General features: G+C 44.5%; 1 protein-coding gene across 10 annotated transcripts in view; it reads left to right on the forward strand.

The window, feature by feature from the left end:
• The window catches only part of PPFIBP2 (PPFIA binding protein 2), a 308,186-nt gene that overhangs the window by 123,361 nt on the left and 172,747 nt on the right, over positions 1-12,078 (forward strand). Inside the window, exon 1 of one of the 10 annotated variants that reach the window (XM_068259530.1) lies at positions 4,183-4,771. The exons of the other annotated variants lie outside the window; for them this stretch is intronic. Coding sequence (XP_068115631.1) covers positions 4,724-4,771 — 48 coding nt within the window. The 5' untranslated portion in view covers positions 4,183-4,723. Of the gene's footprint in view, positions 1-4,182; positions 4,772-12,078 lie in introns of those variants that run through there. 10 annotated transcript variants of the gene reach the window in all.

A 12,078-nucleotide genomic window follows, 5' to 3' on the forward strand; every position in this document is an offset into this window, starting at 1 on the left:
TTCAGATGAGCATACCTGATGTTCTTTTATAGCAATATCATAAATCATGACTGAAGTGAATGTAAATACTGTATCCATTTATTCTGATGCAACAGCAGCAAAATGACACTTGAGTCAAAAAAAAAAACTGTCAGCAAATTTAGCAGATGGCCTTAAATGTAATAGTGAGAGAGTAAAAGGAATTCTAATCCAGAGAAAATAGAATAGCTTTATCAAGTGTTTTTTGTTTTTCGTTTAGTGTTCTTAAATAAGGAAAATATTTTCATTCTAGATATCATGACTTCTAAGAACTTGTAAGCTTTTATCCGCGCTTATGGAAATGCGATCGCAGGGACAGCAGGCAGTGCATAGACTGCCCTGTCTGATGTTTCCATACATACGAAATAAACGTTAGTAGGGCTGCGTTGCCTTTAAATATCACTAAGACCTTAAAACTGGTTTGATGAGGCTCAAAACCACATCAAAATTGCCACCACAATTCCTTAAATTCCTGCTACAGCCAAAGAGACCACTTATAGAGGATATAGAATAAAAACAATCAATTATATGGAAAAAATCACAGCAGCATAATTGGACCTTACTGCAGCCAACAGTCTACAGACTTGTGAGTCACTTCAATACAGTTCTTTCAGACCTTACTGTAGCCAAAAAGGTTTTCCTTGATCAGGTTAACCAAATAGTCAACAGTCACAGTGGAGTCACTTTTTTGGGATCACTGCTTCACTTTTCCAGATATTACAATAATATAGATCGCTGAGCTGCACTCACCATAATTTCCTATAAAACATAAATGTGCTGCACATAGCGTAATTCTGTTATGACATCACAATTACCCGAGTGATAGTGAGAAGTGTGACACTCGGGAATCCGATCCCCAAAGTAGATTGCGCTCACAATTGTAGCCATCTCAGAAAAAAGGTGGATCTAGCGTTTTGGCTTAAAATCACCCCACTGGCACTTCCAATCTTCAACTTTGCTTTAATATTCGGATAGAAGTTTCCATCATATACAAAACATAAAAACATAATGTAGAGCCATCATAGTGTAATATAGCTTAAACATTTAGAATCGCCCACGCATCAATTGCGCACTCACATATGTTGACTTGGGTCGTTGCACATCATATATATCTTAGCAGTGGGGTCTGTCCTGGCATCTAGATGGGTACGGCGTCCCGTGATCCCTCTGTCTCCATCTGCCTTGGCTCCCGTCTCCCTGCTCTAACAGACAGTTTCGGCTTTCCTCCGCACGCAGTGACGTCAGACACACATGGTCGTAGCTCCGCCCTACGCGTTTCGTCCAATTAGACTCATCAGGGGCTGTGGTGACTCACATTCACCACTGAATCACAGTGCATGGTTGCTTACACTTTGGGGCAATTGCGTCCGCGATCTTATTCATTATAATGGGATCGCAAGGGCCGCCTTGGGGAACCACGTGCAACGCAGAGGTTGCTGACACACGTCTTTTGTGCTGCATATGGAAACGAGCCCTGAAAATGAATATCATAATAAATAAGCATTGCAGGCATACTTTTCTATCACATGTTGCCTTCTCTCCCATTCAGCAGTGGTGGTTTATATAAGGGTTTATTTCTTTATTTACTTTTGATTTTAGAATTTCTGAAGCATTTTTGACAGGCCTCGTATTCCGTATTTGAACTGGATTTAATGGAGCTGTGGAAACTGGTCTTTCTGGTTGCTTTGTACAGCCTCTTGTAACTACTTATTTGAATCGCATGCTTTTTAGAAAACGCACATAATGGTAGTCTGTGGGCTGCACAAAAAATGCATTGGTGTGTGTTTTCCAGTGGATTTTTAGAAGGGTTTTTAAAATGCTCAACAAGTTCATTCTTTCTTAGGCCATCCCCCCCCTTCAAACTCTCGTCACGTTTTACTCCTTACTAGATAACCTAAACACGCACTGCCGTATGTATACTGCATACTTCCCCACCTCTTGTTTCCCCCCATTCCTTTAGATTATAAGCTTGCAAGGGCAGGGCTCTCTCACCCTTTTGTGTCTCGGAATTTGCTTTTCATTTCTCAGCTTGCACTCTGTTATACATTTTGTTCATCATGTTACATCTGTCATGGTAATCACCAGTTCTGTATTTTGTACCAGTGTCCATATTTGATGCACAGTTATCATTATCTGTATCATTATGTATCTCATTACCGTTTTCCTACTTTGTACAGCACCACAGAATATGTTGGCGCTTCATAAATCCATAATAATACTGTATATAGAACGCATGGGTTCTGCATGCAAGACTTTTCTATGCGTTTTTGAGCAAATAAGGTAAAGGCTAATTTGAAAATGTTTTTTTTACTTGTTAAATATGAATGCTAATTATAAAGCCAAAATGCATAAAAAATGCCCATGAAAAAATACAAAAAAAAGCCCATATCAGAAAACTGATGGTTTTCTGCATGGACAAGTGTGACGTTAGCCTCAGAGCAGGTGCAAGGATTGTCGCTTGCAGGTTTTCGGACTATATGCACATTCATGTGCGAAAATATGTGCGCGATTGTCCATAGCAGGTCAGCAGAAGCTAACAGAAGAATGTCTGAAACTAAATCTAGACAAAACGGAATTTATGATCTTCCCACCCCGGCCATCCACGAACCTCCCAGATGTGCATGTCACTGTTAACCACACTACCATTCGCCCTACCTCTCAAGCCCGCTGTCTGGGTGTCACCCTGGACTCCGCACTCTCCTTCACTTCCCACATCCAAAACCTCACAAAGTCCTGCAACTTCCACCTTCGTAACATCTGTAAGATTCGCCCTTTCCTGACCTCTGCCACCACCAAACTCCTCATCCATGCCCTCATAATTTCCCGCCTTGACTACTGCAATGCCCTGCTGTCTGGTCTCCCTATGACCCGAACAGCCCCACTGCAGTCCATCATGAATGCGGCAGCCAGAATTATCCACTGCTCCCATCGCTCCACCACGGCAGATCCCCTCCTAGAATCCCTCCACTGGCTTCCTATCCAGTCCAGAATCAGATTCAAGATACTTACAAATCTGTCCACAAAACCTGTCCAACCTACATTTCCGATCTTACTCAGAGGTACACACCTAGCCGCTCACTCCGCTCTTTCAATGAACTTCGCCTAACCGCCCCCCGCATCACCCAGTCCCATGCACGCCTCCAGGACTTCTCAAGAGCTGCTCCAACACTATGGAACTCCCTACCTCCACCCATTAGGGCAGCCCCCTCCTTCAACATCTTTAAGAAAGCCCTCAAAACTCACCTTTTCACTCTGGCCTACCACCCCTCACAAGTGCTCTAAACCCACAGCTGAACTCTGGTCCCCTACCCTTCGTGTCCTTACCTCTCCCTCTAGATTGTAAGCCTTTGGGCAGGGTCCTCCTCCTTTTGTGTCCTACCTGATCATGCACCTCCCTTACTGTGAACCCATGCTATGCATTTGAGTGAACCTAACTTGCCTAATCCCCATGCTTCATCCAGTGACTGACTAAGCATTACCTTGTACTCATACTGTGCTGTGTGATCTGGTTTTCTTGTATTCCTGTATTGTCATATTGCTGTATGTCACCCCTAAATATTGTCTGTAACCTAAATTAATGTTCAGCGCTGCGTAATATGTTGGCGCTTTATAAATACAATTAATAATAATAATAATATAATAATAATAATGTGTGCAATGTTCAAAAAACTGCCGCTAGCTGTCCAAATTTCAGTCGACGTGTGCAAGCATTGCATTTATGGTTTTGCTCGTAATGTGAACAGATGTGAATCGCCCACTGATTTGCATTGGATGTGCATCGCTGTGCATTAGTTAGCGTTTGCCGATGCGTTGAAATGCGTGTGAACTCTGCCTAAAACTTCAGCAACAAATGTACCTCTGTGTATTTCCAACACTGCCATCTAGAGGCTGATCTATAAACCTATCTGCGGAGACCAGTTGCTGCACTTAGTAGGTTCCATGAATTTCCAGCGACCTTTTGTGACCCCTTGCTTTGATTTCTTTCTGTCACATGACTGGGACAGAACAGACTTTTACTATGTGAAAGGTTGCCATACAGAGCCTCTATTGCCAGCCCTCCCATTCTTGTTTCTTTCAGACTTCACAAAGGTGTTTACTTGCATGCCTCCTTTGTCCCTCTGCTCGCCTGGCTTTCACACTCAGCAGACAGATCACATTGCAGAGGCTGCTGTCAGACCCTGCAGTATCTGGCAGGCACTGCAAGGCGATGGAACATGACTAGTGACATTACAGGCAGCAAGACCTACAGACAGGAAATGGGGGTCTCCCAGTAATGAGTTCCAGGCACCCACAGCTGAAACAGAGAGCACATCCTTGGAAAATACTTCTCTACTGACAACTCTGCAGCATTCGGCTAGTCTGTAGGCTGCACAGGGAGAAGTGTGTCGATCCTGGAGGTAAAACTAACCAGGCAGGCTCCTCCTGGATGAACTGGTCGCCTGGTATTTGCTAATACGCTGTATTAAGCAGGGTGATTCGTACAGCAGGCGGCTTCCAGTTAAATTCAGTTAGAGGAATCATCCCTGAAGAGCCTGCAGGAGGCACACAGCTACTCAGTAAAATGTGATCACCTCTTAACGTTCCAAGATTTCCCTTTACTACTCAGAGACACGAAGCAGGCATCTCATTGGACAAAGGCTGTCTCCAGCCAAAGAGAGCAACCGGGTTTCCAGGAGGAATTTGATTTGCGAAATGGACTCCAAGAATGGATGTTGAAATCGATATTTATAAACATTTCACGTGGCTGAAAAGGGTGAGTTTTTATCGTTGTGTCTCGAAGGGGAGTTAATGGTTTAGTGTTTTGTTAAGCCGCTTCTGACTTGAGGCATTTAAAGTTTTCTCAGCGCTGCTTTGATTGTCAGATCCACAGGACTTCAGTGACAAGGGCTCTTTGTGGTAGCTTGCTTTGTTTTCTCTGCAGAGACTTTAATCAAACTAAAGCTAGTTACATACATGTGACTGGAAAGGGCACTTTGTTCCTTTATGATAAGCTTGCTGCTATCAATATGCCCAAAACTAGGGCAGCCGATCGGCAACTCTCTCCCGCTGTTCTCGTGAATATTGAGTTCGGGACAGATGTATGATGACCACTTTGGGTATTCGTCTGTGTGGGGGTCCCACATCACCTGATACGCCGCTTTGGATAATAAAGATCCTGCAAGGTAGATGTTTCTTGGACAATCCTATGACCAATGGTGTGCAGTGGGCGGTCTCTTGCTTCTCTCCCCCTAAGGGAATGGACATGGGCATGTTTCATATGATATAAGGCTCTTAAAGGACAACTTAAGTGAGTGGGATAGTGAGGCTACCATATTTATTTCCTTTTAAACAATTCCAGTTACCTGGCCTATCTATTTGGATGCAGTAGTGTTTGAATCACACACCTGAAACAAGCATGCAGCTAATCTTTTCAGATCTGACAATAATGTCAGAAACACCAGATCTGCTGCATGCTTGTTCAGGGTCTACGGCTAAAAGTATTAAAGACAGAGGATCAACAGGGCTGCCAGGCAACTGGTATTGTTTAAAAGGAAATAAAGATGGCAGCCTCCATGTCTCTCTCTCTTCAGTTGTCCTATAAGTGCCCAATTCACAATGCGAGAACTTGTTGGTGCTGTATAGTCAAGTTAACATTTCTAACTAAATCCCGCACACTTTCTATCTACCCCACCACTAAACTTTTCCACTTCAGCTTTCCTAAAACTAACCTGTCACCTATCTCCTCTACCTAACTCTTAAGCTACATAGAAAAAGACTTTCATGGCCTGAAATTATTGTTTCTGATTGTTTTGCGTGACAGTGTACAGTGTACCCGTATTACATGATGTCTGTGACCTCTTCACCAATCTGCTTTGTTGGAAAATCTACAGCGGATTGCTGTTGTAGCCTTCAGGCTCCTGTTTCCATTTGGGCATATCACTGGTAAACGGTCACCTGAAATGTTCATGAAAGGTGGTACTATTATTCCCTTTTATAGTGTGAAGCTGGGCATTCATTATGCAATTATCACTTGGTTTTGTTTTTGATCACCATTTGATCAATATAACTAGTGATTATTTTTCGACTGATTAAAGCAGGGCTGTGGAGCCCGTACAAAAATCTTCCGACTCCTCAATTTATGAAACCACGACTTCCAACTCCGACTCCAGGTACCCAAAATGGCCCCGACTCCTCGACTCCGACTCCAACTCCGACTCCTTAGTCTAATACTTAACAGGGCTATGGATTTGTACAAAAATCATCCGACTCAGACTCCCGACTCTGACTCCTCAGTTTATGAAACCGCCACTCCAACTCCGACTCCGTGTGCCCAAAATTGCTCCGACTCCTCTACTTCAACTCCGACTCCACAGCCCTGGATTAAAGCCCAACATTGCAGATCAACCTTTGGATCAATTTTTGCCCTTGATATCAATTGCAAATGTTTTTAACAACTTCAATCTACAGCGTTAGGCGTTTTGACTAATTGAATGTCTAATAAGGCAAAAAAAAATGATATAGTGTGTGTATATATATATATATATATATATGTGTATATGTGTATATGTGTATATGTGTATATATATATATATATATATATATATATATATATATATATATATATATATATATATATATATATATATATATATATATATATATATATATATATGGTTACCTTAAATCCATATCCTGCACATAGTTTTACCCTTTTCCTGTATGAAAACCTAGCTCTACCCCCAACCTTTTACCTTAAAGTGGACCTGAACTCCGTCTCAGCTCCTTAAAAGAAAAAAACATTTCTTTGTTGCAGCTGATACAAATCCTGCTATAAATCTGCAGTGTGTCTACTTGCTGTTTTCATTGAAGCAGGCATAGGGTTAACATCCTGTGTTTACAGATAAGCTGCTCTGCTGAGGCAGTGGAGAATCCTGAGCTGACACCACTGAGAGATCAAATTACAACTTGTGGTTAGTCACCAGATTAGGGGGAATTAGACAGGCTAAACTCTCTAAGTACATGCAGGGTACAGCTCTCTGTTTTCCTTCTGTCCTGTGGAAGAGTTCAGGTCCACTTCAACCATATACATGATACATCCTAACCTATCAGTTGAGTTCTAGTCAAACTAACCCTTTCAGCTACTACCAAGTAACCATAGATTATAACCCTACACTGATCCTAACCTGACCCCAACATCCTAAAATCCTAACGCCAGGGTGCCACAACCTTCCTAGCCCGGGATACTTGCGATACCTATTGGCACAAAGATAATTGGCATCCCCAGGCTTGTGCCAGAAGAGACTGGAAACCAAGATGACTTGTTTTATATTTCATATGCTCCTCTGTCTTCATGGTTGTCACATGTTCTGCACAGCCTACAGCTTTATAGTCAGTACTTACCTTCCATACATGGCCCTGTGAACACCGCATGACGACGCATCAGTTTTGACACATATACTCCTTACTTTAGCTCTAATCTGTCCATAGCCTAAGGGCCCTTTCACATTGTGGTGGTGCGTTGCGGAAATTTACCACACTTTACCATTAGGGCAATGAAAGTCTATGGGTGCTTTCATATTACCTGCGATGCGCCAGAAGTGCTTAATCTAACGGGCTTCCAAAACTACGTTACAGCGCGTATCTGCGTCGACATGCAGCGGACCGGAGGTCATGTAAGTCTATGGTGACGCTTGTCAGTGTGAAAAGAGACTTCAGGTTTTATGCGTCGCGCATGCACGGGAGCATTTTTTTTTCAATACACTTCCACGCACGTTATCACTTGATCAGCAGGAAGTGAGCGTAACTTCATGCTTGGCCGGACGTTAGATGGGAAATACCGCTTAGTAATGTGGTATTACAGGCCTATTTCTGTCAGTGCGGCTGCTGCGTCACACCGCCAATATGCAGTGGGAAGCCGGCCTAAAGATCATGGTCTGTGGCCAAAAGATAGAGCCCTCTCAGATCAAAATCTTATCAGAGAGAAATCTATCGGATCAAATCCCTCCACATATTGCACATAGATTTTTAAAATTCTATCAAACCGCAGTTCTATTTGTCTAGTTAGACGAATAATTAGCAGGTTACCGGCGGTGGGGAACGGAGTATCGGAGGAGAATGGCGCGGGACATGACAGCTGCAGGGGGACTGTTAGAAGCTCCCAGGTAAATGTCAGTTTTAGCTTTTTTAGATACCAGAGAACCCCTTTAAGATGTGCTCTGTAGTGCAGGATGCTCAAAATGTTGAATTTCCATCCCATGGCAAGACAAAGTGGTCAGACTATCCTGTATGCTGCCACCTCTCTGACTTGTGTATCTGCTGGTGGGTGGGTGGTTAAACATGTATACAGCTGATTGTACCATTTGTGCCATGGGGAGCAGAGGGAAACCTGTACACAGATGCACTATGTGACTCAGGAAAAGCAATAACGATTGCATGTGGTTTTGCTGTTATTCCAGAGATCTGTCAGATGACAGGTGTCTTCACCTACCTGTAAACTTTACAGCGTCACCTGATCCGGCCAAATAGAACACCTCACATTGACTGCTACTGACTCACTGGGCTTTTTTTCTCCACTCTTCCTTATTATTTACGGCTCTTTCCCCCTGTCTGGATTCCATGGTTATAGTGCTGTGCCTTGGGACACGCAGGGTTAATTGCTAGATTTCACTGGCGAGCATATGAACAGAGCTGCTTTGTGTTGTCCTTCTAAAAGTTTTCCCGGCTGTTCAGTTTCGCTGGTTGCTGAACCTGTTTTCTGTTCAGGAAACTTTGCGCTTGTCTACAAATTTTTGCTAGCGGAGGATTTTCTTTGATAAGGCTTTGGTGGCAGACTTTGAATCCACATTGACTCGGGGTTTAAAGAGGAACTCTAAGGCCCCATTCACACTTGCGGTTCGAGTCCGCAAGTGTCTGGCGGCGCCCGGGTCCGGGGGCCGCAAAGAGACCGTACGGGTCTCTGCGGTGGCCACAAGGCGGCACAAGTCGCGGATCCGGAATGTATCAGTTCCGGCTACAATAAAGCAGCCGGAACTAGATACTTTGCAGTGCCAGAAAGGCACCGCAAGCATGGGGGATACCGGCGTGTAGTCCGTGCCCCCCAAGTGGCATAGGACCGGTGCTGGAAGCATCCGGTCCTATTGCCAGTGTGATGAGAAACATCACGGACTGAAAAATAGCGCATGTTGGAAAAAAAGCCGGACCGTCCCGGAGCTGCGTTCCCAGATCGGATCCGGATCCGGACGGCGCACGAGTGTGAATGGATACATTGATTTAACAATGTATCCATTCACCATCCGCTGTGTACGGAGCGTTCCGGGTCCGGGGAAGCCGGACCTGGAACGCAAATGTGAACTGGGCCTAAGCTACAGTACATACATCAGTTGTACCAATGTGTGTAAAGTTAAAAGGTATTATTCTACCTTTTGCTATTTTATTTGTGGTGTTTTCCTGCAGTATGGCTGCACTGCCTGTGATGGGTTAAAAAAAAAAGCTATTTACACACCTATTTATCACCTGAAGTAATCATTTGAGGTGATTGCTGATAGTCTCCTGTAGGTACAAGTGTTCCCCAATGTTGGGACCCTTTTCAGTGATTTGCTAGGTTGGATAATGCTTGATGCAATAGAACTGCGCAAGCGCCAAATGCACCCAGCTGGGGGAGCCTGCCTGGTAGGGTCGCACATGCGCAACAAAGTGCGACTTCACCAGAGTTTTGGGCAGTATTGCGGGAGACAGGAGTCACCTGGGGAGACTGCGAGGGACTGAGCGGCCTCAAGGTAGCCCCAGGTAAGTTTAGAACCTGAGATTGCTTTCATCTCAGGTTCACTTTATGGCTTGGTTCACACGTAAATATGTACATTTCCGGTCCATTCCTGTCAATGTTTGCATCAGTTTTTTGATCAGTGTTACCTGACTGTACTGGAAATGTACACCTGTGTGGCAGGTGTCCTTGGCTCCCTTCCACCACATCCCCTCTCTCTGAAAGCAGCAAGTGGGCCCCTGATGTAACCAAGTAAGCAGCTATTGGTATGTGTTTTTTTGCAGTGCTGATGGTACTTGAGGACAGGGTTGGAAAGCCCTGGCATAGGGGCACTTTCAGTACTTTTACATACATTTCCTGATGTACAAAAAGCCACTGAAGTCCAGAGGTTTTGCACTACAACTTTGAAACTATTGATTGCACAGGCTTTAAAGGATACATCCGAGGAGTATTAAATAAAAAAAAAAATCCACTTACCTGGGGCTTCCTTCAGCCCCTGGCAGCCATCCTGTGCCCTCGCTGCAGCTCCGCTCCCCGCCGGTGGCCCGGAGTCCCCTCTGGTACCAGAGGCCTAAATGCGTTTCAGCACGTGTCTCACGTAGTCGCGCTGATGTCGTCCGGACTGTACTGTGCAGGTGCAGTAGCTCACTTGCGCATTACAGTCCAGAGAATTTCAGTGCGACTCAATGAGCCGCACGCTGGAGCGCAGGAGAAGCTGACCTGGCAAGGTCGGCTTCTCCACCGGAGGGGACTGAGAGCCACCGGAGCTGCGACAAGGGCACAGGACGGCTGCCAGGAGCTGGAGGAAGCCCCAGGTAAGTGGATTTTTTTATTTTGATACTCCTCGAATATTCCGCTTAAAGATCTCTCTCCAAAGGTGGTCTTCGGGTGCATGGAAGTATCTGGGTTCAATTTCAGGACGACTTCTGGCTTGTCCCGCCCATCTAAAAATGTGTTCAACCCCTCACTTCCCCCAAGCCATGCAGTTAGGCAGATGAGCGTAGGCTCACCTGTCCGCTGGTGCGCTCCTTCTGTGTCCTTTGTCTTCTCTCCATCGTCACTGGGGGTGCCTGTGTCCTGTGACCTGACAGTGTGACATGGTCACATTACATACATACATACTACTGGTGGGATGTTCTACGTCGGCGTGAGTCTATGCCCTTCTATCACACTCTGCCCGGGAGGGGAAGACTTTTTTTGGGGGAAGACCATCTGGGGGTCTGTCGGTTGTCCTGAAAATGGACCCCCACGCACCCAGCCCCCCTCCCCCAGTCAATATTTTTAAAGTGTGTCCAAGCAATGATGCAGGCAAGATGTGCAAAACCTGTGGACTTCTGTGGCTGTTTGTACATCACGAGGGAGCACATTTTAGATGGGGGGGCATGGCAGATGGTAGCCGCTCCACAGGTTTTCAGTAATTTCATGGTGAAATCTATAAAAAAATCTATGTACAGAAAGTAGTAACAGATCCCTCTGTGATCAGATTTTGATCCGAGTGGGATCTATCTGATGATGAGATCTGGGGTATGGTCAAGTATAAGTGTATGGCGGCCTTTACCGTGCACTAGAATAGTCTTCTTTTGGACAATTCCTGCTAGAGAGGGCAAATACAATCACATAGCCAGGACTCCATTCAGAGGGGTGCTTTGTGTTTGGGATGTTTTGCCTTTTTACCATAAGAAAGGAGAAACAAAAGCAACTGGCTGTTGTTGACATTTACTTGTTTGACTTCCGAGCTGTAGAACCACTTAAACAAGACCAGAGTAACTCTGAGAGCGAACTAACACAATGCTTACAAGATAAATGACATGTCAGGGATCCATTAGTTGTTGTTTCAACCTGTGATCCTGACCTTTTGTGCCTCATATGACCTATAATCATGAGACATCACAGACGAGTAAAGCCATACACTCATAGCCTGCCACTCAATGCGGCAAAACAATCGATCCCTCTCATATCGGAATGTGATCAGCGAGGGATTGATTCCAACCACTCACAGCACATTGATATTCAGTGGATTTCAGAAGGAAAATGATTGAAAATTGGTCAAACTGCAGTGTCAGACTGTTCGATGCAATGCACCACTATGGCCTGTCAGATCAATAGTTTTGATCAGCATTCAATCTCTTGGACATAATGGGGTAATACATTTCTGGCAGATTTGATCAGAGTGATTAAGTCTGCCAGGAGTTGAAAGGGAAAATCAATGAGTGTATAGCTACCTATCAGAGAAACATCAGCTTATGCTGTTATTTGTGTTCTTTTAAAGGACAACTACCACAAAAAAATGTAAAATGTAAACCTTTTGGGACCGGATACCT

This window comes from Hyperolius riggenbachi, chromosome 11 (assembly GCF_040937935.1).
Source record: "Hyperolius riggenbachi isolate aHypRig1 chromosome 11, aHypRig1.pri, whole genome shotgun sequence".
Taxonomy (NCBI): domain Eukaryota; kingdom Metazoa; phylum Chordata; class Amphibia; order Anura; family Hyperoliidae; genus Hyperolius; species Hyperolius riggenbachi.